Here is a 25,197-nt window from a genome sequence, read left to right on the forward strand (position 1 = left end):
TGCTTGCTCCAGCCTATTTTAGTCATGGCCTCTATCAGGCCTCAACAGTATGAATAAGGCAGCAATATACTCATACCATTGAAACACAGATCTTGTCCACCTAGCATGTAAATAAGGCTTTTGTTACTTCTATGAAATTGGTGTTTACATCAAACATAACCCCATGACCCAAGTCTATTGACTGTAGGTCTGGCTTACCAAGAGAGCAGGGAGAGATTATGATTAACAAGAGAAAGGAAAGTCTCTTTTTGTCATCCCAGAAATGAGCGGAGTGGTTTAAAATCTCCTTGGCAGAGCAGTGACACCCACCAAGGAAGTCCATCCATCACAGACAGAGGCATAGCCCCACATACCTAGCAGCTGGAGGTGTTGTGGAAGTCCACGTAGGAATGTGCCCATGAGATGAAAACATTGTCCTGAGTTGAAAGAGAAGTTAAATTCAAAATCATGTTGATGAGGCCAAGCAGCAGGAGTTGATTATGCAGCTTCATCCTGAAGGGGCTTGTCCAGGATCTTCTTTTCCTTCTTCTTCTTGGATGATCTTAGTCTCTCGAGGGTCAGTGGGGTCCCTCTGCACAGTCCACTCAGCATTTTCTGGGTCTGCGTGGTATGTTCTCTTCATCCTCACGTGGTGGATCCAGGGAGTGACACCTGCAACTTTAACTGCTGTAGGGGTGGCTAGAACAGTAAATGGATCCTTCCAATGTGGGGCCAAGGAGTCATGTTTCCAGTCCTTGACCCACACCTGATCCCCGGGCACAAATTCATGAATCTATTCCCCAAGGGGGAGTGGCACCCTTTTTTGTACAAACTTAGTTACCTGCTTTATTACCTTACCCAGTTGTTCCATCTGCTGTGAAATCTCATCTCCCCTTACCTGAGGCAAGTTTGTTGACACCTGTTTTATTATGGGAGAGGGCCTCCCATACACAATTTTGTATGGAGAATAGCCATGGGACCGTGGAGTCATCCTGAGTCTGAGCAGAGCCGTTGGAAACAAGTCCATCCAGGAGCAGTCAGTCTCTATGATCCAGTTGGAGAGTGTCTCTTTAAGTGTCTGGTTGGTTCCTTCCACTATCCCAGAACTCTGGGGCATATATGCTGTATGTAATTTCCACTTGATGTTTAAAGTTTTGCTTACTTGCTGTACTGAATCAGCTACAAAAGCCATACCATTGTCCGATCCAATGCTGGTAGGAGATCCAAATCTGAGAACTATCTCCCTAAGCAGGCACTGGGCTACTTCTGATGCTGTTTCAGTCCGGGTAGGAAAAGCTTCTACCCATCCCAAGAATGTACATACCATGACCAGCAGGTAACTGTAGTGTTGGTGAGGTTTCATTTCAGTGAAGTCCACTTCCAGGTGTTCAAAGGCCAGTGTGCCTTTTAGCTGAATCCTCAGAGATTTCTGTTTGTGCCAGAGGCAGCAGGCTTGTGAGCAGGCAGTGCAGTTCTGAGATTCTGTCCTTTTGACAGCTGGAGGGTCTGGATTAGAACATATAGTTCAGCCCATTGAGCGGACCAGTGTGATGTCAGAGAGCGAGCCTCAAAGATGGTTTCTTCCATGACTACTGCATATCCCAACAGCCATTGTCCTTGTTCAACCAGGCTGGTGCCATTGGTGTACAGGACCAAATCTGGGTCCGGGATTGGCTGGTCTCTAAAGTCAGGTCTGCTGGCATATTTCCTTGCAGTCATGTGAGGGCCCACCTTCTTCCACAGGAAGGAGAGTGCCCAGATTCAGAGCCTGACAAGGCTCAATAGTAACATGGGGGTTTTCACATAACAGTCCCTGGTATTGAGTAATCTGGGATGTTGACAGCCATTTATGGGGGTCCCCTCGCAGGAGAGTGTTGACCTCATGCGGGACTTTTACGATCAAATATTGGCCCAAAGTCAGCTTGGTTGCCTCCCGGACCAATAAGGCAACTGCAGCAACTGCCCATAAGCATCCCAGCCACCCAATGGCAATATTGTCCAGCCATTTCGAGAGATAAGCCATGGGTCTGTCCCATGTCCCCATAGTCTGAGACAACACTCCCATAGCCACCTTGTCCTTTTCAGTCAGGTAAAGAGTAAACAGTTTATATAGGTCTGGCAGGCCCAAGGCGGGTGCTAATGTAATTGTACTGGGTTTGAGTTCTATTACCAGTGGGACTTGTTTTGCAAGCCTCGGGGGGGGGGGGGGTGTCTTCCCCCCAGACCTCAGGGATTTTTTGTTTTATCTCTCTCTCTCTCTCTCTCTCTCTCTCTCTCTCTCTCTCTCTCTCTCTTTCTCTCTCGACTGTTTAGCCTGTCTGGTTTCCCTTCTGGGAGATCATGCAACCTCCATTCATCTTGGGGGTTACAGAGAGGAAGAGTAAATAGGTGGTTGATCTCGCTCGAAGAGTGGGTCCTTTGTGGGGGGAATGGTCATTTGTGCCTCCAATTTAGCAAGTCTCTTTCCAACAAAGGTACTGGGCATTCAGAGATATATAAAAATTCATGAGTCACTTGGTGTCCCCCATCTGACATTTTTGGGATAGGCTTGAGACACAAAGCCTGCATTTATTACCATCTGAGACCCAGCAGCCTCTGGATCTATTGGCATATAAAGTCTACAGGCCTTGCACAGTCTTTCGTAGAACTCAGAGAGTGATTCACTTTCCTGTTGAATCACTTTGGAGAGTTTTGCCATACTCATAGGTTTTCAGGGCCCCCCTCTTGAGCTGCCCAATAGTTCTCCAGGTGGCCCCTCTCTTCCTCTGTGTTACAGTCCCAATTGGGCCTCTCTTTGGGGGTGGCTTGTTCTGCCCACCACTGCAGGTTTGCAGTACCCTCAGGTGCCATTTCTCTTAACCATTTTCTGACCTCAGTTAGGATCCTGTGTCTTTCCTCAGCGCTAAAAAGGGAGACTAGTAGTTGGATTATGTCATCCCATGTAGGTTGGTGGGTTCAAAAAATAGTCTCCATTAGCCTAATCATGGCTTGTGGCTCCCCCGAGTATGGTAGGGGGTGTCTCTGCCAGTTTAATATACCTGTAGAGGAAAATAATAGGCTACAGGGGGTGATGGTAGTGCCCACATGCGTCCTGAACTGGAGGCTGTTGTAGCTCTCTGAGGGGCATCTGTAGTGGGGTTCTTTCCCCCTGTTCCTTGGTGGAGTGCAGCTTCTGTCTAATTCCTGTGTTTTCTTCCCCCTTCCCATCAGTACTCACTGAGAGAGGTGGATACAATCTAGGAGGTCTGGCTGAGATGGAATTCTTGGAGCATTGACCAAAGGTCTCCATCAGTGGCATCGGAGCCTGCCAAAATGGTGGCTCTACAATCTCTGGGAGAGCTGGCAAAAGAGCAGAGGCTGCTGCAGGAATTTCACCTGGCCCTGGATTGGGCATTAAGGTGGCCTCCAGTCCTGGTGGAGCACTGGGAGGCGGGCACGTCATTATCCAGTATGGGGGAGGAGTCAGTTCAGTTCAGTTCAGTTCAGTCACTCTGTCGTGTCCGACTCTTTGCGACCCCATGAATTGCAGCATGCCAGGCCTCACTGTCCATCATCAACTCCCGGAGTTGATCCAAACTCATGTCCATTGAGTTGGTGATGCCATCCAACCATCTCATCCTCTGTCATCCCCTTTTCCTCCTGCCCCCAATCCCTCCCAGCATCAGAGTCTTTTCCAATGAGTCAACTCTTCGCATGAGGTGGCCAAAGTATTGGAGTTTCAGCTTCAGCATCAGTCTTTCCAATGAACACCCAGGACGGATCTCCTTTAGAATGGACTGGTTGGATCTCCTTGCAGTCCAAGGGACCCTCAAGAGTCTTTTCCAACACCACAGTTCAAAAGCATCAATTCTTCAGCGCTCAGCTTTCTTCACAGTCCAACTCTCACATCCATACATGACCACTGGAAAAACCATAGCCTTGACTAGACAGACCTTTGTTGGCAAAGTAATGTCTCTTCTTTTTAATATGATATCTAGGTTGGTCAGGTCATCCCTGTCCAAATTCTGTAGAATTTCCTTTTTTATCATCAGTTAATTTTTGTGCCATTAATATTTTTCCCTTTCCCTTTTGGAATATAGAACCTTGTCCAAGTAGGAGGGTCTTGAGCTAACCCTAGCCACGAGTCAATATGTGGATATTGATCCAGGTGTCCTGGCTCTCCTGTGACTACTGTATAGACTGCTTCCACTATTTTTAAGTTCATGTTGTTCCCTGGTGGCCATCCTACTGCCATAGGGGGCCATTCGACCTCACAGAGTATGTGGAGGCAGTTAGGCATCATCTTTACCCCACTGTCTCCTCCAAATCCCTTCTTTAAATTTTTAATCATGCACTCCAATACAATTGCCTTAGATTCACTTTCCCTCATCTTGCTTACCTTCTTGGACCTTCTTCTACTTTTCTTTTTTGTTGTGACTATGAAGTTCTCAGTACCCTATGTACTTCTGATATTTCCACTCAATGAAACACTTAAATTGCCATTACACCTCCTTCCTAATTGAGGTAAGAAGAGCCTTACTTGCTAGATCCCAGAGGGAGAAGGAGGATCAGCATGTCTTCACCTTCCAGTCAGCATGGCCAAACCAGAACACCACATGGTCCAAGACTGTCTCTCCCTTAAATTTAAAAGTCCTTTCTGCCTTGGTGGACTTGATCATGTGCAGATGAAAACACAGATGGGTTAAATATTCCATGTCCTAGGCTATCTCTGGAAAAGCCAATTTTACTCACTTATGTATTCCCCTCCTTCTAGCCTGACAATTCCGAGGGCATCAAGAATTTCACAGCAGATGGGACACCTCCTGGGGGAGGGTAGAATACAAGCACACAAGGACCAACTTTCTTCTCCTAAAAATCCCCTGGCGATTTCTTGGTAATAATTTTCCCCAAGATGGCACGGATACCACCTCCTAAATGATCTTCACAAATTTCCTTCCTAAGCCCGTAAAACACTTGTCAACCTGTGTACCAAGCAATCACTGCCACCTGTTTATTCCAGTCTCCTGTGGGTCCGTGCCCCCTTCTAGTGCCTCCCAGGGGGTGGTGATCAGGCCCCCTCTTCCACCCTGCTGGGTGGGTTCCTCCTCATCTGAGCACTTGGTTCCCTTGCTGCCATTCACTACCTGCCAAAGCGAAGAAACCGGGCATTGAAAGGCTGAATTCTTCCAGAGAGGTGAGGCGCCTTCCCCCTTCTAAAAGATTCAAGCCACAAAGTCTCTGCTACTGCTGCTGCTGCTAAGTCGCTTCAGTCGGGTCTGACTCTGTGCAACACCATAGATGGCAGCCCACCAGGCTCCTCTGTCCCTGGGATTCTCCAGGCAAGAATACTGGAGTGGGTTGCCATTTCCTTCTCCAATGCATAAAAGTGAAAAGTGAAAGTGAAGTCACTCAGCTGTGTCCGACTCTTAGTGACCCCTGGGACTGCAGCCTACCAGGCTCCTCCGTCCATGGGATTTTCCAGGCAAGAGTACTGGAGTGGGTTGCCAGTGCCTCTGGGTGGCCTCAAATGAGACCTGTCTCCTCAAAGTGAGGAGTTTCCTGGCCAATACACCAAATGTTGTAGCCACGCATTCCAGGAAACAAACTCACTCAGAAGGACGATGGCAGATAGTGAAGTGCAGTTTATTACACCGCGGGCCCAAGGCAGCGTCTCCTCTTAGCCAAGGACACTGACCAGCTTTTGTGAAAATCTCGTATACCCTAAGTGTACGTGTTCAAATCCACCTACCCAAATTCTCTGAAACTAGTCTGAGCAAAGGAAAAGAAAGATACAATCAGAGTTAATCCATGATTCATATGCCTTAAGCCTAGGTAGTTAACAGTGGACAATTATCAATAAGCCTGTGGTCATACCCAAATAAGCATAATAGAATTTATGATTCTATTTGGTTACACAGATAGTTCGTGTATTCTTTCAGGCGATGAGAGTCTAAATATGAGCCCTGGGGCTCTTCCATGGTGGGGGGTGGGGGGGCGGGGATCTGGTTTTCCAGTTGGTATGTCATTTCCATAAATACTGGGCATATAGCTCAAAGTCCACAGTCTGGCCAAAGATGGAGTCCTGCTTTCAAGATGGAGCCTGTTCTGTCTGTTTCTTCCTTCAATATAATATTGTACCTTTTTTTTTTTTTAAAACAGAGAGAAGCCTCTGATCTTATACAGTTAAAACTCTGATTTTCTACACTGATATCTGTAAAAAGTGACCTGACTCTGAACTGACTCAGTTGAAACTCAGGAACTTGAGCTCTCAGTCCTAATTCTGGGTACTTGCCTCTGCTGTGCAAAGTACTCACCTCTCTTTCTGACTCCAGAAATAGCAAACAGGTTGCAAGAGACTTGGCTGAAGAAAGGTGGTGCAGAGTCCCTCTGCTCCTGATTATTGTCCATTTGGCTAGGGGCATGGAACTCTTTCCAAAGGAAAGATGACCTTTGTTTCCAACCTATCTGTGTGGGTGGTTTTGGAAAAATAAAATACATCCAGTAGCTTCTACCAAAGCTAAAGGGATTGGATACAATTACAAGAGGTACAAATCCTTTTATAGGAACATTTAGGGCTATGAATAAAATGAATAAAAATGAGGTAAAACACAGTAGCAGTGGAGGAGAGAAATCAGAAAGGACCAACTCAGACTTAAAGAGAATGGGAGAGAGCTTAAGAGAATGGAGACGAGCTTTATCTTCTGCTTTAGACAAGGTGAAGTGAAGTGAAATTGCTCAGTCGTGTCCGACTCTTTTTGATCCCATGGACTGTAGCCTACCAGCCTCCTCTGTCCATGGAATTCTCCAGGCAAGAATACTGGAGCGGGTTGCCATTTCCTTCTCCAGAGGATCTTCCCGACCCAGGGATCGAACCCAGGTCTCCTGCATTGCAGGCAGATGCTTTACCGTCTGAGCTACCAGGGAAGCCATGGTAGCTCAGACAAGGTAGGATAATTTATCAGTTGAATATAGATATAAAAGCCAGAAAGCATGGATATTTTTTGGAGGGTTCAAGTAATATAATGCCCTCTCTTCTACTACCAGTAGCCTGCCTGATTCAGGGTTAAAGGAGAAAATAAAGTGATTGCTATACACATGGTTGTGCTGAGACATTGTAGACTCTAAATAAGCACAATTTCTGTATTTGTATTTATTTACAATTTCTACAAATATTTATCAAGTACTTTTACCTACAAGACAGCATACTAGGTATACGAAGCACTGAGTGGCCCCAAAATATGATTAAGAAGTAAAAGAAACACAAACATATATATGGAGATATATATCCATAAATGACAAATAGGAGTAAATAAGTGGGACATAGAGATATATTATGAGTATGGCCTGGTATGGACATAGCCAATCTTGAGGTTCTAATTGTAAAATGGTGATATGGGCTGCTTAGCTCAAGATTGGACAGGAAAAAAGAAATTAGAAAGCAAACTTTTAAATCCTGTTCTGGTGATGTGGTATGAGTCAAAAGTCCTGACCCCTTCTGGGGATGGAAAGCAGGCCAGATACAGAACCACATTTAATTCTAGATACGTTTTTCTAAAATGATTGGTATTAGTCATTTTTGCTAGATTAGGCCTACTACTTATATAAATGGTTTTCTACAGGGAGTATTGTAAAGATATGACAAAAACTTTTTTGTTTTAGAACCTTACCATCTCATAGGTGCTGATGTTAGTGTATATTAATAAGAATGATCATAACTGGTTTTTGTTTCTAAAAAGAGGAGCTTTTACACCTTTAGCTATATTTGTAGATATATTATTAGCTTATTGATGTCAAATTCCTTCTTTAATTATTCATAAGGTACATCTTGAAAGTCTATCTTCCTAACACCCACTTCCAACTTCCTGTTTTGAAAGTCATTTGCATCACTGAGCCAAGGGTTTCCCACTGAGGCCTGTCCTCTCATGGTTGTAATGTAACTCCAAGGCTCTTTGCTTGTTCTTCTTTCTTTACCTCAGACTTCATTTAGTCACAGATCTTACGTCTTCATCTGGAATCTAAAACTTACCCTATATTGACTCCAGTTGATTTTTCTTTATCTCTCACCATTCTTCCAAATATTTTCTGTAGTCAAGTATGACTTTCTACTCAGGACATACTCCTGAACTTCCATTTGTTTGGAGATATTTTAGTATTGGACCTTCGTGCATGTTTGGAATCAGTTTATCAGCTGCAGTTTTTACCGCACATCCATCAGAGTATTCCTGTTCTGACCCAGACTCCACCTGCCCCTACCTGTTGACTGCCCAGCTGCTTAGAAAAACCCCATTGTAGGTTTTACCATCTTGAGAGCACCATGCCCTTGCCAAGAAAGGACCTTTAGAACAGTTTCAACATTTCCATTCTTCAGACATTTAAATGGGGCTGGGGTTTTGCAGCACAAGTAGCAGAGGAGAATATCCAACTACCTCCTTGACCTTTCTGTTATACTTTTTAACTTGTACTTTCCAGACTCACAAACCCACAGATATTTCCACCAGTCTCTGCATCTAAATCTCGGTATTAATTCCCTAGGGCTATCATAATGGAAAAAGCAATGGCATCCCACTCCAGTACTCTTGCCTGGAAAATCCCATGGACGGAGGAGCCTGGTGGGCTGCAGTCCGTGGGGTTGCTAGGAGTTGGACATGACTGAGCAAATTCACTTTCACTTTTCACTTTCATGCATTGGAAAAGGAAATGGCAGCCCACTCCAGTGTTCTTGCCTGGAGAATCCCAGGGACGGAGGAGCCTGGTGGGCTGCCACCTATGGGGTCGCACAGAGTTGGACACGACTGAAATGACTTAGCAGCAGCAGCTGTCATAACATGTTACCACAGATTTGGTGGTTTACAACAACAGAAGTACAAAATCATGGTGCTGGCAGTGCTGTACCGCCTCCAAGGATCTCAGGGAACAACCCATTCCTTGCCTTTTCCAGCTTCCAGAGGCTCTAAATACTCCTTGGCATGTGGCTGCTTCACTTCACTTTTGCCTTTGTGGTCACATTTCGCCCTCTTCTCTATGTTTCCTTGTTGTGTTTCTCTTATAAGGACATTGGTCATTGGATTTAGGATCCATCTAGATAATCCAGGATGATTTTAGCCAAAGATTTTTAACTTGGTTTTAGTCTTAAAATTAAAATGATTGATAAATTCTTTGCAAAACAAAGTCACATTCAAGGTTCTTGTGATTTGAACATAGACATATCTTTTGGAGGGGGAGGGACAATCACCATTCAAATCATGGAAGCTCAAAATCATTAAAAGGCGTCTAGTGAGGAAGACTCTACCCAGTGTCATAACAATGAGCCCTGTGTTTTCCCTTTCTCTGTGAAGAGTCCTGCACATTCAAAACTTCATCTTCCCTCTTCCAATTACCTAAAATTAGTTCTTATGTATATGAAATAAGACAAACAGATTCTGATATGGTGTGAGAGTGTGGTGGAGGAGACAGAAGATAAAGAGGCAGAATTACAACAAAGGCAAAACAAAGCCAAAGTTTTAATCAGAATGTCAAAAATATGTCAAATATATAAAACAAGTCCTTAACAAAATAAGACATTGGATGGTAAAATTAGTGTCTAGGAGAGTTCTGCCACATGTGACATCGTGACACATGGGATAGGCTGAGCCATATAGGAATTTGTCCAAAAGTAGAAACTGACATTGTGATGCTTAGCATTTATGGTGACAGTTGGTACAGTATCTTAAAAAGCTACGTATTCATGGTCTTCAGTGTTAGATAAAAATTTAGGAATTGCCTAAGTAATAAGATAATGAGTCATATGCAAGCCTAAGGGAACACATTTTTCAAATAAATGATGTACATCTGTTTTAGATGTGTATGTATGTGTAGATTGATTATTAAAGACATGTGAAAGTATTTTTTTGTTGTTGTTTAGTGGCTAAGCCATGTCCAACAAACTATTGCTCACCTGGATTAATAAATAAATAGATAGATAAATAAATAATCCCTATTTATGGGATTTCCCAGGCAAGAATACTGGAGTGGGTTGCCTTTTCATTCTCCAGGGGATCTTCCCAACCCAGGGTTTGAAATCGTATTGACAGGCAGATTCTTTACAGTTGAAGAATTTTTTAGGGAAGCCCTAAAAAATATTTTAGGAGAACTAACTTATACAGATGACACCATCCTTAATGACAGAAGGTGAAGAGAAACTAAAAAGCCTCTTGATGAAAGTGAAAGAGGAGAATGAAAAAGTTGGCTTAAAGCTCAACATTCAGAAAACTAAGATCATGGCATCTAGTCCCATCACTCCATGGAAAATAGATGGGGAAACAGTGGAAACAGTGTCAGACTTTATTTTGGGGGGCTCCAAAATCACTGCAGATGGTGACTGCAGCCATGAAATTAAAAGATGCTTATTCCTTGGAAGGAAAGTTATGACCAACCTAGACAGCATATTCAAAAGCAGAGACATTACTTTGCCAACAAAGGTCCATCTCGTCAAGGTTATGGTTTTTCCAGTGGTCATATATGGATGTGAGAGTTGGACTGTGAAGAAGGCTGAGTGCCGAAGAATTGATGCTTTTGAACTGTGGTGTTGGAGAAGACTCTTGAGAGTCCCTTGGACTGCAAGGAGATCCAACCAGTCCATTCTGAAGGAGATCAGTCCTGGGTGTTCTTTGGAAGGAATGATGCTAAAGCTGAAACTCCAGTACTTTGGCCACCTCATGCGAGGAGTTGACTCATTGGAAAAGACTCTGATACTGGGAGGGATTGGGGGCAGGAGGAGAAGAGGATGACAGAGGATGAGATGGCTGGATGGCATCACTGACTCAATGGACATGAGTTTGCGTGAACTCCAGGAGTTGGTGATGGACAGGGAGGCCTGGCGTGCTGCGATTCATGGGGTCACAAAGAGTTGGACAGAACTGAGTGACTGAACTGAACTGAACTGAACTTAAAATAATTTATGGTCCTGCCTTAGTTGTATGTTTTCTAATACCTCAACTTAATAAGCAATCTTGAAGCATATCTTACCCCTAAGGTATAATTTTCCTGTTAATATCTAGTAGCATAAATTCTGAATATTAAATAAATCTGAATGAATTATTTTAACATTTATTAATAACTGGCTCAAATGATTTGGGTTTAAATCTAAAAAGCTAACAACAAAAAGGTATAAACATATAGGTACTGTAATGAATCATTTGCTATCCATACACTATATCAGTTTGAGTCCAGAAAAAATTTAACTTCCTGAATCATACCCTCACATCAAGAATTTTTCTGGATTCTGTCTTCAGAACACATATTCTCAGTGTTCAGAGTGTAGCCGGTGGACTAGCAGCAAAGACCTGAACTGGGAGTCAGTTAGAAGAGCAGAGTCTTAGTGCTCCTGACCTATACTTACTAAATCAATGATACATATGTGTGTCTGTCTTTCTAAGGTCTAAGATTTTCTTAAGGACCTCTCTTCCTACTTTTTTAAATGTAATTAACATGTTGTCATCCTAGTTTTTATTTATATTTGACTTAGTGGAATATGTGCCATTTTCTCAAAAGAGTAAAATAAAAATAGGGAATTATAAGTGATATTACTCAACTAACATTCTCTATTTAATATTTGTTTTATTTAGATCCCCCAAGTATTGAAGGAAACATGGAGGCAGCAAGAGCAGTGGATTTAATCCCATGGATGGAATATGAATTTCGTGTGGTAGCAACAAATACGTTGGGTATAGGAGAGCCCAGTATACCATCAAACAAAATTAAAACAGATGGCGCTGGTATGTAGAAAAAACGTTTTAAAATTTAAAAGTTGTATAAATTCAGTGATACTTTAATACATAATTGAACATGTTTGGAAATAATGCTGTGAAGTAAGTAATTAAAAATGTATATATATGTATTTCACATATGTGTGCACATTATGTGCCAAGAAGTCAAAAATCAAAAGAGAAGATATGAAGCTTTAAAATATTTTTACATAACTAATGGGAAAGAGGTAAATAAAGGTAAGTCTGTGATCATCTAGACACTACTTAAATGAATTTGGCGTTTAGAATATAAGTGAAAGTTAGTCTCTCATTCATGTCTGACTGTTTGTGACCCCATGGACTGTAGCCCACCAGGCTCCTCTGTCCATGGAATTCCCCAAGTAAGAATACGGGAGTGGGTTGCTATTCCCTTCTTCAGGGGATCTTCCCTACCCAGGGATCAAACCTGGGTCTCCCACATTGCTGTCAGATTTTTTACCATCTGAGCCACCAAGGAAGCCCATTTAGAATATAAATTTTAATGTAAATTGTGAATCTTAACCAGGCAGAGTCATGTAAACAATTTCCTTGATCTAGAAGGCTCACATTTTCTTCTGTCTTTCAGAGACATTTATAACTGAATGGTCACATAGATGGAAGTATGGGCAGGAGAGTAGGATGAGCAGGTTGTGGAGAGAAAGTGAAGGAGACTCTCAGATCTGTACACCTGGGGAGTCAGAGCACCTTAGAAATAGTTATGTTCTTTTGAGTATTAAGTGTCACTCTAAATGTGCTCTTTTCAGCTTAACCATAGCTAGTCTTCCAATTTAGGTTCAATTTTTATGCTGAAAACCAACTCCATTTTAATAACTGTTCATACAAGAAATATTCCACTCTGTTTTCCTTCCCCCTTGCATTTCTGGGCAAAAATATTGTTCTGATTCTAATAATAACTTTTCTGTATCATTCCTTGTCTATGAAAAAGAAAATGTTTTGTAGACTCTCTGAGTCTGTTTATTTTTACTATGCCTTGCCAAACTTCAGTGCTTTATTTGGGGAAAAATATTTTAAATGGATGACAGAACGCCATTAAAATTCTGCTGTTATCTTAATAACATTTATCCACATTTCTGGCTACATCAATCCCTTGGCCTAACTTCTAAATATAATTATGAATTGTACTGTCTTTAGTTTTTAATGCTAACCTATTCACGGAGACTGCCATCAGTAAACTCTCTCTTAAAGTTTCATGTAACTTCATGTAGTTTACCAGATAAAACAGATGATTCTATAATAAAAAAAAGAATAGAAACACTAAAATACTGATCTATGCTGAGTATTTTCACATACATTTCAGTTAATCCTCCTAATAATGTTTCGAGGTAGGTATTATATTGTTGTTATTGTTCAGTCGCCCAATTGTGTCTGACTCTGCAACCCCATGGACAGCAGCACACCAGGCTTCCCTGTCCCTCACCATCTCCTGGAGTTTGCCCAACTTCATGTCCATTTGATCGGAGATGGCATTCAACTATTTTATCCTCTGATGCCCTCTTTTCCTTCTGCCCTCAAGCTTTCCCAGAAGCAGGGACTTTTCCAATGATTCAGCTGTTCACATCAGTTGACCAAAATAAGAGCTTCAGCTTCAGCATCAGTCCTAATGAATATCCAGGGTTGATTTTCTTTAAGATTGACTGGTTTGATCTCCTTACAGTCCAGGGAACTCTCAGGAGTCTTCTCCAGCACCACAGTTCAAAGGCATCAATTCTTTGGCCCTCTGCCTTCTTTACAGTCCAGCTCTCACAACCCTACATGACCACTAGGAAGACCATAGCCTTGACTATACTGACCTTTGTCTGCAGAGTGATTTCTCTGCTTTTCAACACACTCTCCAGGTCTGTCATACCTTTCCTGCCAAGAAGCAATTGTCTTCTGATTTCATGGCTATGGTCACTGGCCACAATGATTTTAAAGCCAAAATAGAGGAAATCTGTCATTGCTTCCACCTTTTCCTCTTCTATTTGCCATGTGGTAATGGGGCCAAATGCCATGATCTTAGCTTTTTAATAGCTTTAATGGAAGGTATTATAATCCAATACTCATTAATAAGCAGTAGACTCAGAGACACTAAATAGTTTGCCTAGGTTGGTATAACTATTATTTTCAAGATTCAGAATTCAGATCCAGACCTGATACATTCAACTTTCTCTCTTAAAGGTGGTTTCTCAAGCAGGTTTTAAAAGCACAGTCATTTATATGAAATTTTATTAGTGTTATAGTAGAAGTTCACATTTCATTCTCAATTACAAAAATATATGACTTAAATAACATTTTTATTTGCCTTCATATATCCACCTGTGAAATGAACACAATTGTTTCTTTTACTCTACCTTACAGAAATCTTGTTAGGATACAGAGATAATATAAATTGCAGCTTTAGAGAATGCAGATACCAGATAGCCAGGATCCTTGAGTTTGGTTTTTATTATTAAAGCCTCCTATGTTTGTAATAGAAGCTTCTATGTGATGAACTGAACACAGTTGTCCCTTCTTGAAAATCAAAAATAAAAAAGAACTGGGACATTATCTGACTGGTGGTTTAAACCACATAATTCATGCTGCGAGATCATGTACTTGCTTCAACAAGTATTCATTTTCTAAATAAAATTGCAAAAATATCAAATGATTATCAGTCAAAATAAACAAATTTCAGTTAAAAATTATAACAGATTTACCTCAGATATAAGCTTTTTTTTTCTAATTTCATGGAGCTTGATTAATTTTCTGTCCTATGTTGACCAGTAAAATGTGAATTAATTCTAATCCAAAAATAACATTGTTCGTGGGGAGGGAAGATATTTTCTCTGGCATTGACAATGTTAGTAGACCCTCCCCTTTCCTTCTGAGAAATTTTGTTACCAAAAAATTATTTATTTCAAAACTTATTGCTTTAATATACTTTGACTGATCATCTGGCCAGAATTATCATAAGAATTTAGATTTTTTATTTTTTAATCTCGGTGTAGAATCAATTAAATGAAATATGTTTTTAAGAGCAACAATAAACATGTTCAGACAGAAAGATTTAATCTAAGTCTTTCATATGTGAAACTCTGAACATAATTTATATTTAACATCATATTTAAAAGACTAGAATACTTTTTGATGTGCATTTTGCCAGGAGTTTTCATGTAACTCTGAAGACTTTCCAACCTTAATGTTTTCTTATCTTTAGAAATGCTGGAACAATTTGTTTCAGAGTGATATCAAACCTAAAATTTTGGTAAGGTTATTACTTTCAACCAATAACTTTTGGCATCACCTCATTAAGTATCACCTCTAACACTGTTTTTCCTGAAATGTATTTTGTTAAGGACTTAATTCTCTCTCTAGTGTGCTTGGAAAACAACTTCTCTTAAAAGCCTTCAAACACAAAACAAACACATGAAGTAATAACAGTCTTATTCACAATGCAAGATATGACTCTATAGTGATATAGTGAAATGATGCATTCCTTTCAATTGTGAAAAAATAAAGCCTATACTCTCTAATACATCATTAACTTTTCATAAGAAAATATTTTATATCCTTTATTAATTAACTTTATGCCTACTATCATTTATGTACTTTCTGTGTGTTATCTCAGAGTGCTAAACGCTCTACTTTCATTGCTCCATTTAATTCCCACAATAACTTTATTCACTTGTATTATTATTTCTAATTTACAGACAAAGTCAAGATCCCATTCAGTTAATGTGAAGCAGAGCTGGAATTCAAATTAAGGGCTTTGTAATAATAAAAGCTTTATTCTTAAACAACTTCCTAGAAGGACAATGTACAGTATTAAAGTTCTGGGACATTGATCCTTTAGTAGAATATTAGTTCCACCATTTAAAATCTCCGTGGTTGGAGACACATTACTCAACCTCCCTAAACCTCAATTTTTTCACCTCTAAGTGGAAATTATTTACCTTATGAAATCTTTTAATGATTAGAAACATGTAAGGAAAGCAAAGTTAGTACTTTCCAATACGTAATATTTGCTGAATCAAATTTTTAATATGGTCTCAATGCTCATTTTATGCTTTAATATGCTTATAAGAAAATATATCTACTCTGTAATATATCACCAACTTTGGTAATGTTTCCATTTTTCTAAACATAGTAGAGAATCATATAATTTCAATCATCTTAACAAGAATATGTCTATATATTTAATACAATAAAATTCAACAGACTTTCTCTTTAATTGCTGTTTTTTCTTTCATCCTGCTTTTGAAAAATTGAGTATTCATAAAATTGGACATTTATATTTTTTATCCTTACAAAAAAATACTTTCTGAAACAGGGGGTTATTTGTCTTGTCATGTACCATTATATCAAGTCTCTAAGAGATGCCAGCATTTGTTATATGAGATAAAGAAGAGTTCCCATTTGATGGGAAGGGTACTGTGTGCCTCATTATGCTGACTGAAAGACAGGGCATTATCTGTGCAGCATACACCCTTATCTGTCCAATTACTTAATGTTAGGATCACAAGGCACAGTTGGGTATATTCTTTGGTTTCAGACAAGTGCATTATAAAATGGATGGTCCCAAATGAAGAATTAGAAGATGTGTTTGTAACCCATTTAATTTTGACTGTAAATGAGAGATAAGAAAAGCATCCTTCAAAGTGATATGTCATTGTAAGACCAAACCCTCATGGTTAATAGCTCTGCGGGTACAGCTGGCAAGTCAGTATCCTAAAATGGTGTACTCAGGTTTGCTTTGAAAGCTTTTGCCATTTATTTACCAGACACAACTAAGAAGGAAAAGAGAAAAAATACTATAACACTGGAATCAATGCTTTCATACCATGTTTAGAACTTTAATTTCATGTCCAATGAAGCTATTCTGCTCTTTCATACACTTTTATCTTTTAGATATGTTTGATAAAGGAGAAGAATGATATCAAGAACATATTTAATAGCCAGTAAGATACTATATTAAATTCAGTAGCTGTCACTAATAATACAATAGAAAAATCTTGTTTCAAAAGTGCTAACCTGAGTACCCAGTTAGGTGTGATATATAAAAATCCTTTCGAAGTTCTAGATGAGTCTTAATACACTGGACTTTCTTACATTCATTCATACTTTCATCTTGTCCTTCCCTCATACCTCAGTTGGCAAAGAATCTGTCTGCAATGCAGGAGACCCCAGTTGTAGAAGGGATAGGCTACCCACTCCAGTATTCTTGGGCTTTCCTTGTGGCTCAGCTGGTTAAGAATCCATCTGCAATGTGGGAGACCTGGGTTGGATCCCTGTGTTGGGAAGATCCCCTGGAGAAGGAAAAGGCTACTGACTCCAGTATTCTGGTCTGGAGAATTCCATGGACTATACAATCCATGGGATCACACAGAGTTGGACATGACTGAGTGACTTTCACTTCATACATTCATCCAGCAAACTGTTACTGGGGATTTTTTAATGCATTGTAGATATTTAACATATGAATTAAAACTAGTTGTACATATTTAGCTTGTACTATATTAGCATCTTTAGGACTGAAATCAGATTTTATTCATATTGTAACTTTAGTGCTTAGCACAGCATAGTATCTATAAGTGGTACTTAAAATTATTTGTAGGAAAAGAGAGGAACAAGAAGGAAAAGAGGATGGTTCTGGAAGTTGTAAATTAATAGAGGATAGTGAAAAGAAAAGTAGTAATCAAAGCTACAGTGATAATTGTATATTAAAATATAGACAAATCCATTAATAAAGGCAATTTGTTTTGTTAAAAATAAAGTTAACATATGCATTAGATGCTTTTGTTTTTAATACAGTGAGATAAACTGGGAAGTGTTCATTCTTTCACTTAAATGAAATATCCATAATTGGTCTGAGTTCTTTATATTAATAATAAATTTACTATTTATTATGATTATTTCAGTTTGTAGCATTCTTTACTGCCCATCTGAACTTTCTCCAGATTACTTGTTTTTAGATTAACATTCCACTGAGAAATTAACAAATTTACTTTGTTACATGCTTTAAAATTTCCTGTTTGACAGCAAAATTTAGATTAATAAGCAAACAACAAATTTGGCCTGATAAGCCCTAAAGACATTAGTATTTTTGTGAACTATCTCAGACCCTATATCTCTTTTATCTAATGCGTGTGTGCTAGATTGCTTCAGTTTTATCAGACTCTTTGCAATGCTATCGACCACAGCCTGCTAGGCTTCTCTGTCATGGGATTCTCCAGACAAGAATACTAGAGTGGGTCCCCATGCCCTCCCCCAGGGGATCTTCCTCACCTGCAAAGAGCATCAATTTAACATGGTAGATGCATTAAAATTGTTAGCAATATGCTCCACCATCAGAACAGTAGATCATGGGTTATGGGCAACTCATTTGAATATCCAAATATGCAGTTCATTTGATTTTATTAATTTTTTGACTTTATTAATTTTATTAATCTCTTCAGAAAGAAAATATATTTACAGATAGAATAAAAGCAGATGTAAGACTTTAATCACTTTGTTTATCTAGATTCTAGAGTATTACTTGCCATTTTGAATTTCTTACTAAAAAATTTGTTTTAAATCACAAAGAAATTCTGATGCAAATTAAAATAAGAAGCTATTCGTTAGCCAGGAAGTTTATTTAAGTTTTTCTGAATGATATTATGGAAAAACCCAAATGTTTGTTTTTGATCAACCCAATATATCCTTGGTAACTTTATCTCTGTAAAAATAGCTATTTAAATTAAAGCAATAATTAACAAGAACTGAATAATCAATATATTCTAAGTCAAGAGCCTCTACTCCAAGATTTTTATAATTTAGAATATATTCCAAGGTGATCTGCATATTGTTAAATAAAATGCTAAAGTCCCCAAAGGTACTTCTATGCAAATTATTTAAGTGCTAAATCTAAAAATAAAATTGACAGCATTAGTTTCATAACATAGGAAAGATGAATCATGGTATTGGCTTGATTTTCTTTTAAAATATTTTCTAGATCTACAACTAAAATTCAAAAGCCGTCCTATAAACGTCATTAAGGAATCACTGTTAGACTGAAATTATGGCAAAAGCATGAGTTAAAAAACCTCAGTACTTTTAATTGTTTATTTGTGATTAATTCAAGAACTTTATATTTTTCAAAATATTTATTAAAATTATTTTTAATGATTTATCATTAAGAGAACGCCTAGTTTGCTCACTGTTAAATCCCCTAGAGCCTAAAGTTAAATAAAATTCCTGTGCTCAGGGTAATTTACTTCTTTGAACGGAATCACTATTTGACCAAGTCCAGTGCAGGACTAAATACAAATACAGAACAGCTAGTTTTTCAGATTCATGTCAGATGTATAGGCTATATGTCCAATTCCCTTGTGAAAAAAAATGTCCCTTAGCTGCTAAATTTACAACTGAACATTAAAGCTCAAAGAAGGAAAGTAAATCAATTATTATTCCAAGTAATGTATAAGACACTCTGTTAAGAGATAGAGCTACTTTTATTTCTGAGCTTTTGTTTGTCTTGTTTTCAGCATAATGAACTCAATGGATGATCTTTGAAGAGCAAAATTATCTTTAGAATAAGTGTTATGAAATAGGAAAAACATTCACTATAACATGAGCGACTATTTTTAGGTCTTTTCTGAATAAGAAAGGTTCATATTGATTACAATAAAAATGATTATAGTGAAATGCTTTGGCAAATAATACTTGCCCTGATGAAGGCAATAACTGATTCAACAAATTCCAGTATAAAAAATTATTCTGGAGTTACTGTTGAAATTGTCTGTCACCACAATATTTATACTAAAACACACAAAATTTGATTTATCCATTGATTGCAAGACAACATGCTTTTTGTTTCTCTATAGCACATAGAGTTTAGGCTTCAGAACATGAGTTATGGAGTTTAAAGAATTTCCAAGAGTATTCTAATGTTTCAGCCTTCAGTATGTGTAAGGTATAGTTCCAGATGAGACAATGAAGAAAGGAAGATGACCTCAACAAAGACAGGTTACCTTTTTCAGGCAAGGAGGGATGACAGTCGGTCTAACGACCAGGCTGAGCGGGTGCAGGATTAGGAAGGCTTCATATCTAAGGGGAGGTTTTGCAGAAGTGATTTGGGAAGATTTAGTCAGGCAGGGCCTCTGGGTAATCTTTAGCTGAGATGGCAGTTTGGGGATAAACAGGGGTGGCCAGGCGGGCAGGGTCCCGGGCAGGGCGTGGGGGGTCCCAGGCTGATGCAATCTGCCCTGAGTATCAAGGTGAGACTTAAAGTTTAGTTTTGTCATCCCGGAAGTCAGATGGTTCAGCAAGGGCCCTTGAGGTTGTTATCTTCTTTTCTAAGCCTGAGGACTCCTTTAATATGTATTTCATCTAAAGTGCTACAAGTAAATTAACTTTTAACACCCCCATGCACTAAATTTAATTTCTAACTCTCATGTGGTGACAGTTGAATAAAAAAATCTCTCAAACTTCACATTAATTTCTTAATCTAGAAAGTAAACCATATAATTTTATAGATATAAAAAATAGCTTCCATTTTGTTTGTTTCTATATAATTACTATACATAGTTCAGCAAAGAATTTTCATGACTAACATAGAGGAAATTTTGAAGTATTTGAGAATCACAGTTACATTAGGGTCTGTAAATAAATACTCTCTCCAAGGTGTTGCTGTTTCCTTTTGAAAGGACTATTTGGGAAAGTCAAGGAAGAAATGACATTTCATCTGTTCTTTAAAATTTTAAGAGAACTGGGAATAATATCTCAGACTGAGTCATAGCAGTTGTGTGGGAAAATGTGTGTTCACAGTAAAGACACGGTCTTCTTCCATGTAGCTGGGTAGCTGGTCTCCAAGTGCTTGGAGTACAGGAGTAAACTGCTTTAATATTTATCTGTACAACTCCAGTTAGATGCAAATCCAATGAGATGTAGCCTACAATAAGATACAGTATTTAATCTTATTTTTTAGTCATGTTCAACTGTTTTGTAACCTATGGACTATAGGTTTTCAAAGAAATAAAACATGGGAAGGCAAATCTGCTTCACTATCTTTTGTTGAAGTAAACCAGCATATTCATTTTGTCCATGAGATTTCCCAGACAAAAATACTGGAGTGGGTTGCCATTTCCTTCTCCAGGGGATCTTCCCAACCTAGGGACTGAATCCACATCTTCTGCATTGTAGACAGATTCTTTGCCAGTGAACCACCTACAAATCTGATAATATATAGCACACACCCTGAAGGACTTCCAAGGAGAGAGAATAACTTGGAGAAAAACAAAGAAGCCACTGGACTTGGTAGTTAAAAGCAATTTTGTGATTTTTGAGAGAGTGATTTCAGTAATATGAAGACACAGAAAACAGATTATGCATCGTTAAAAAGTGATTATAGAATGAAGTACAAAAATAATCATGTATCAGTTCTTCTTTGCACCTCAGTGACAAAGGGTGAGATGGCTTGGAGGTTAAGTGTAAAGCAGTATTATAGGGTGATTTTTAAGGCTGAGAGATTACAAAGGATGGTCACTACAGCAGAGACACTGAAAAATCGAATGATGTTATAAAAAGATAGAAGTAAGAGAGAGCCCTGACAGGACAGCGTTCCCGAAGAGATTTAGGCATTGAAAATGAGAACACAAGAACAGTGTTACATTTGTAATGTTTCCAGATATCTTTGGGAAGCACAATCCTATGTTAACGTGCATGTTCCATTTCTTAACAGTTATTTGTAGACTGAGGCACGAAACTAACCCAACAGTATGTTGTTAGAAGTTTATAGAGTTCAAAACAAGAGCTGTGAAATATTTTTCCAACAAAATGTGTCCAATCTTTCAAAATCGTATTAAATGAAAGGACACAGAAAATATTTAAAAAGGGAAGGCAGATTTGCTTCACGACCTTTTGGCGAAGGAAACTAGCACATTTCCTATAGCACTGAATTAATTTTTATCTTGGCAGAAAATCAGATTATTACAGCAACTCTGGGGCATTGTCATTATAATTGAGTGTATCGTGTGCAGCTTGTCTTTTCTAGTAAAAGAAAAAAAAATGTGTATGATTTCTAAGTGAATAAGAAATCTAACATCAGAAAAAATCACATGACCTCTCTTTTGTGGTTTTATTTGTTTGTTTCAGCACCTAATGTGGCTCCTTCAGATGTAGGAGGTGGGGGTGGAAGCAACAGAGAACTGACCATAACGTGGGCGGTAAGTGTTAAGAAGTTGCACATGTTATTTGTTGCTTTACCTACACTTAATCTCAAACCCATTTTGTTTCCTGAAATAAAATGAAAGACAATGCCTCAAAAACAAATAAGAATAAATTACTAAAATAAATTTTTTTTCTCTAATGCATGCCAGATTTTGCCTAATTTACTATGGCTTAGTGTGCCATTCCTATGCAAAAATAATTATTGATGCTATAGTATCTATAGGCCTAGGCCCAAAAGATTTAATAAACATTCAATTCTTTCATTCCAGAGACAAATGTACTCTGTACTCACTGTGGCCTTGTAACCCAATTGCAATTCATAATTTTTGCTCTGGACTTTCAAAATTTCAAAGATTCAGTTAAAAAATCTTTTGTATCAGCATCTGTTTTTAAATTGGCCCTTGCTATCTGATTTGAAACTTACTTTCATCAGCACATGTAATTTCTCACTATAGATCAGTCTTAGAAGGCCCCACAAATGACTTATTATTAAGGTATCCAAAACATTTTATTAAAATTTTATGACCCAAAGGGAGCTCTATATCAGAGATTACAATGTTTGGAAAATAATGCATCCTAGCTGGATTTTTGAAGTGACAGAGATATTCGGGATGGGGAAAACTTTGATAACATAAATGTGTCTGAATTAGACATCTGGCATTTATGCAGATAACATGCCTTATATAGCTCTATGTATCCATTAAATACTTTTAGTATGTAATCTCTGCTGATGGTCAAAGAACACAACTAAGACTCCAAAAAATTCCAAAAACTACAGAAATAACGAACAGGTTTTATTCTTTATGTGTGTCAAATTAATTTATACAATAAGTGAATATTTAGCCAAAGTTGACTTCACTCTGTATTGTATAGTCATATTTTCTACTTGTCATTACATCATATGTTAAAGTAGGATTTAGGAAAAAATTGCCTCTTCTTCATTTGAATCTCATGATTTGGCAGTTTTAGTGACAGTGTGATACACAAAAAGTAAAGATATTAGAAAATTTGAACATTTTACTTCTTTAGGTTTTATTTTCTCAACATGTATAGATATCTGCCTCACAATAAGATGAGAAGCTTGTCAAACATTCAGATTGGAACTCATTTACTGTAAATTTGAAATCAATTCTCTCAGAATAGGACCAGAGAGTCACTACATTCTGAAAGCTTCATAGCTAATTCTGATATGTTAGCCGCTCAATCATATCTGACTCTGAGATACCATGAACTGTAGCCTGCCACACTCCTCTGTCCATGGAATTCTTTAGGCAAGAATACTGAAATAGGTTACCATTCACTTCTCCAGGGGATCTTCCCAACCCAGGGATTGAACCTGGGTCTCTCACATTACAGGCAGATTCTTTACCATCTGAGCCACCAGGGAAGCCCAATTCTGATATACTAAATTGGAAAAATTATGTATAGAACTATCAATAAGAAAAAGAAATGTTTAAAGTCTGGTGGGAATGTTAGGCTATTCTGTTAATAATGTAAAATTATGTTATGTACCTCCTTGTGGTCATGCTTTACAGTTTCTATATTGTGCAACCAAGAACAACTTCTTCTTCCTTTGAACTTTGTACATTTACATGCATCCCTGTTTAACATAAGGATAGTCAAGCTGCTATGTTGTACTTAGTTAGAGGTTTTCCCTCAATACACTTTAACTGTGATATTTCTGTGTAAAAAGAAAATATATAATGGCTAAAAAAGATTAAATGATGAATACTCAATAGAATTTGTTTTAAGTCAGAATTTAGGGCTGACATGGACATCTTTATTGAGTAATTGACATGTAAGAAGTTGCTCAGTCATGTCCGATTCTTTGCAACCCCATGGAGCCTAGCCTACCAGGCTCCTCTGTCCATGGGATTTTCCAGGCAATAGTACTAGAGTGGATTGCCATTTCCTTCTCCAGGGGATCTTCCCGACCCAGGGATCCAACCCGGGTCTCCCACATTGTAGACGGATGCTTTACTGTCTGAGCCACCAGGGAAGTCCAATAATAGCTCTAAGAAAATGTAAAACAGAGGTCTTTTTTCAAGTATTACAGTCAGACAGGGTGCCTAGCCAGTCACCTGCAGATGGAGGCAATGCTGTCTTTTTCTCCTTTCTCTTTCGTTCTTTTTCTGTGACCAGTTTCTCAGTTGCAATACAGATATTCCAATGTATAGTTAACTTTCTTGTTATAGTCTTTCAACTCTAAAGAAATTCATTAACTTATCCATTGAATGAATACTACTTGAGACTTTGTTTAGGTTTTAGAGATAAAGAGGTAAATGAAACTGTCAATAACCCTGTTCTCATGAAATTTACGTTCTACTAGGCAAGAAAGACAAAAAAGTAGACAATCAGTAAATATATAGTGTAGATCATAATAGTGTTAAAGAAGGAAAAAATAACTGGGGATGTTTTATATGGATTATTGCACAAAGAATCTTGAAATGGCAGATCCTGTGGCCAGGGAAAACACTAAGTAGCTTTTTAGCCTTCAGAAAGTGAGGGAAGGGCCTTTTGACTCAGGGAATGCACTCTTGACGGGAGAAACTGAAAGTAAAAAGACCCAGAGTGAGAGGTACCCGTCCCCCAGGGTGTTTCAGAAATAGTGAACTTGGTAAACAAAGTCTCACGTGTTGCAGCTCGTTTGTGCCGAATTTTTGTAGGCAGCTCTCACTTAGGAAATAAAAATGTTTTTACAGAAAGCTTGCTTCCATGTGTAGCATTTTTGTTTGCATGATTTTCTTCCTGTTACCTGTATTGCTTAAACCTATTTAACATTTCCATTTCTATTTAGCCTTTGTCAAGAGAATACCACTACGGCAACAATTTTGGTTACATAGTGGCATTTAAGCCATTTGATGGGGAAGAATGGAAAAAAGTGACAGTTACTAATCCAGATACTGGCCGCTATGTCCATAAAGATGAGACCATGCGCCCTTCCACTGCATTTCAAGTCAAAGTCAAAGCTTTCAACAACAAAGGAGATGGACCCTACAGTCTCACAGCTGTCATCCACTCCGCACAAGACGGTAGGTGAAAGAAAGGCCCCACTGACATGATGAGGGATTAAAAATCTGGTTCTCTAGTAGGCATTTTGTTTGCAGTCTTTTCAGTATTATTTTGAGCCAAATCAGCATGTCAATCTCTTTATCTAAATGACAAGAATGTTGCCAAAATATTTTTCATCCTTTAGATTGTGTTTATGATAGTTAGTAAATCACCACTAAAATCGTTGGCTTAGACCCTATTCCTGATCTCTTAATTATAATTTTGCTGTCAGAAATTCTCT

The 25,197-nt window shown here is 38.6% G+C and overlaps 1 protein-coding gene across 2 annotated transcripts in view; it reads left to right on the forward strand.

Annotated features, from left to right (window-relative positions):
• CNTN1 (contactin 1) overlaps window positions 1-25,197 on the forward strand; it is a 422,969-nt gene that overhangs the window by 329,131 nt on the left and 68,641 nt on the right. For both annotated transcript variants that reach the window (XM_040233499.1, XM_040233500.1), the window contains exons 17-19: window positions 11,562-11,711; window positions 21,831-21,901; window positions 24,703-24,937. In XM_040233499.1, coding sequence (XP_040089433.1) covers window positions 11,562-11,711; window positions 21,831-21,901; window positions 24,703-24,937 — 456 coding nt within the window. The remainder of the gene's footprint in view (window positions 1-11,561; window positions 11,712-21,830; window positions 21,902-24,702; window positions 24,938-25,197) is intronic.

Source organism: Oryx dammah, unplaced genomic scaffold (genome assembly GCF_014754425.2).
Source record: "Oryx dammah isolate SB20612 unplaced genomic scaffold, SCBI_Odam_1.1 HiC_scaffold_29, whole genome shotgun sequence".
In the NCBI taxonomy this organism is placed as follows: Eukaryota; Metazoa; Chordata; class Mammalia; order Artiodactyla; family Bovidae; genus Oryx; species Oryx dammah.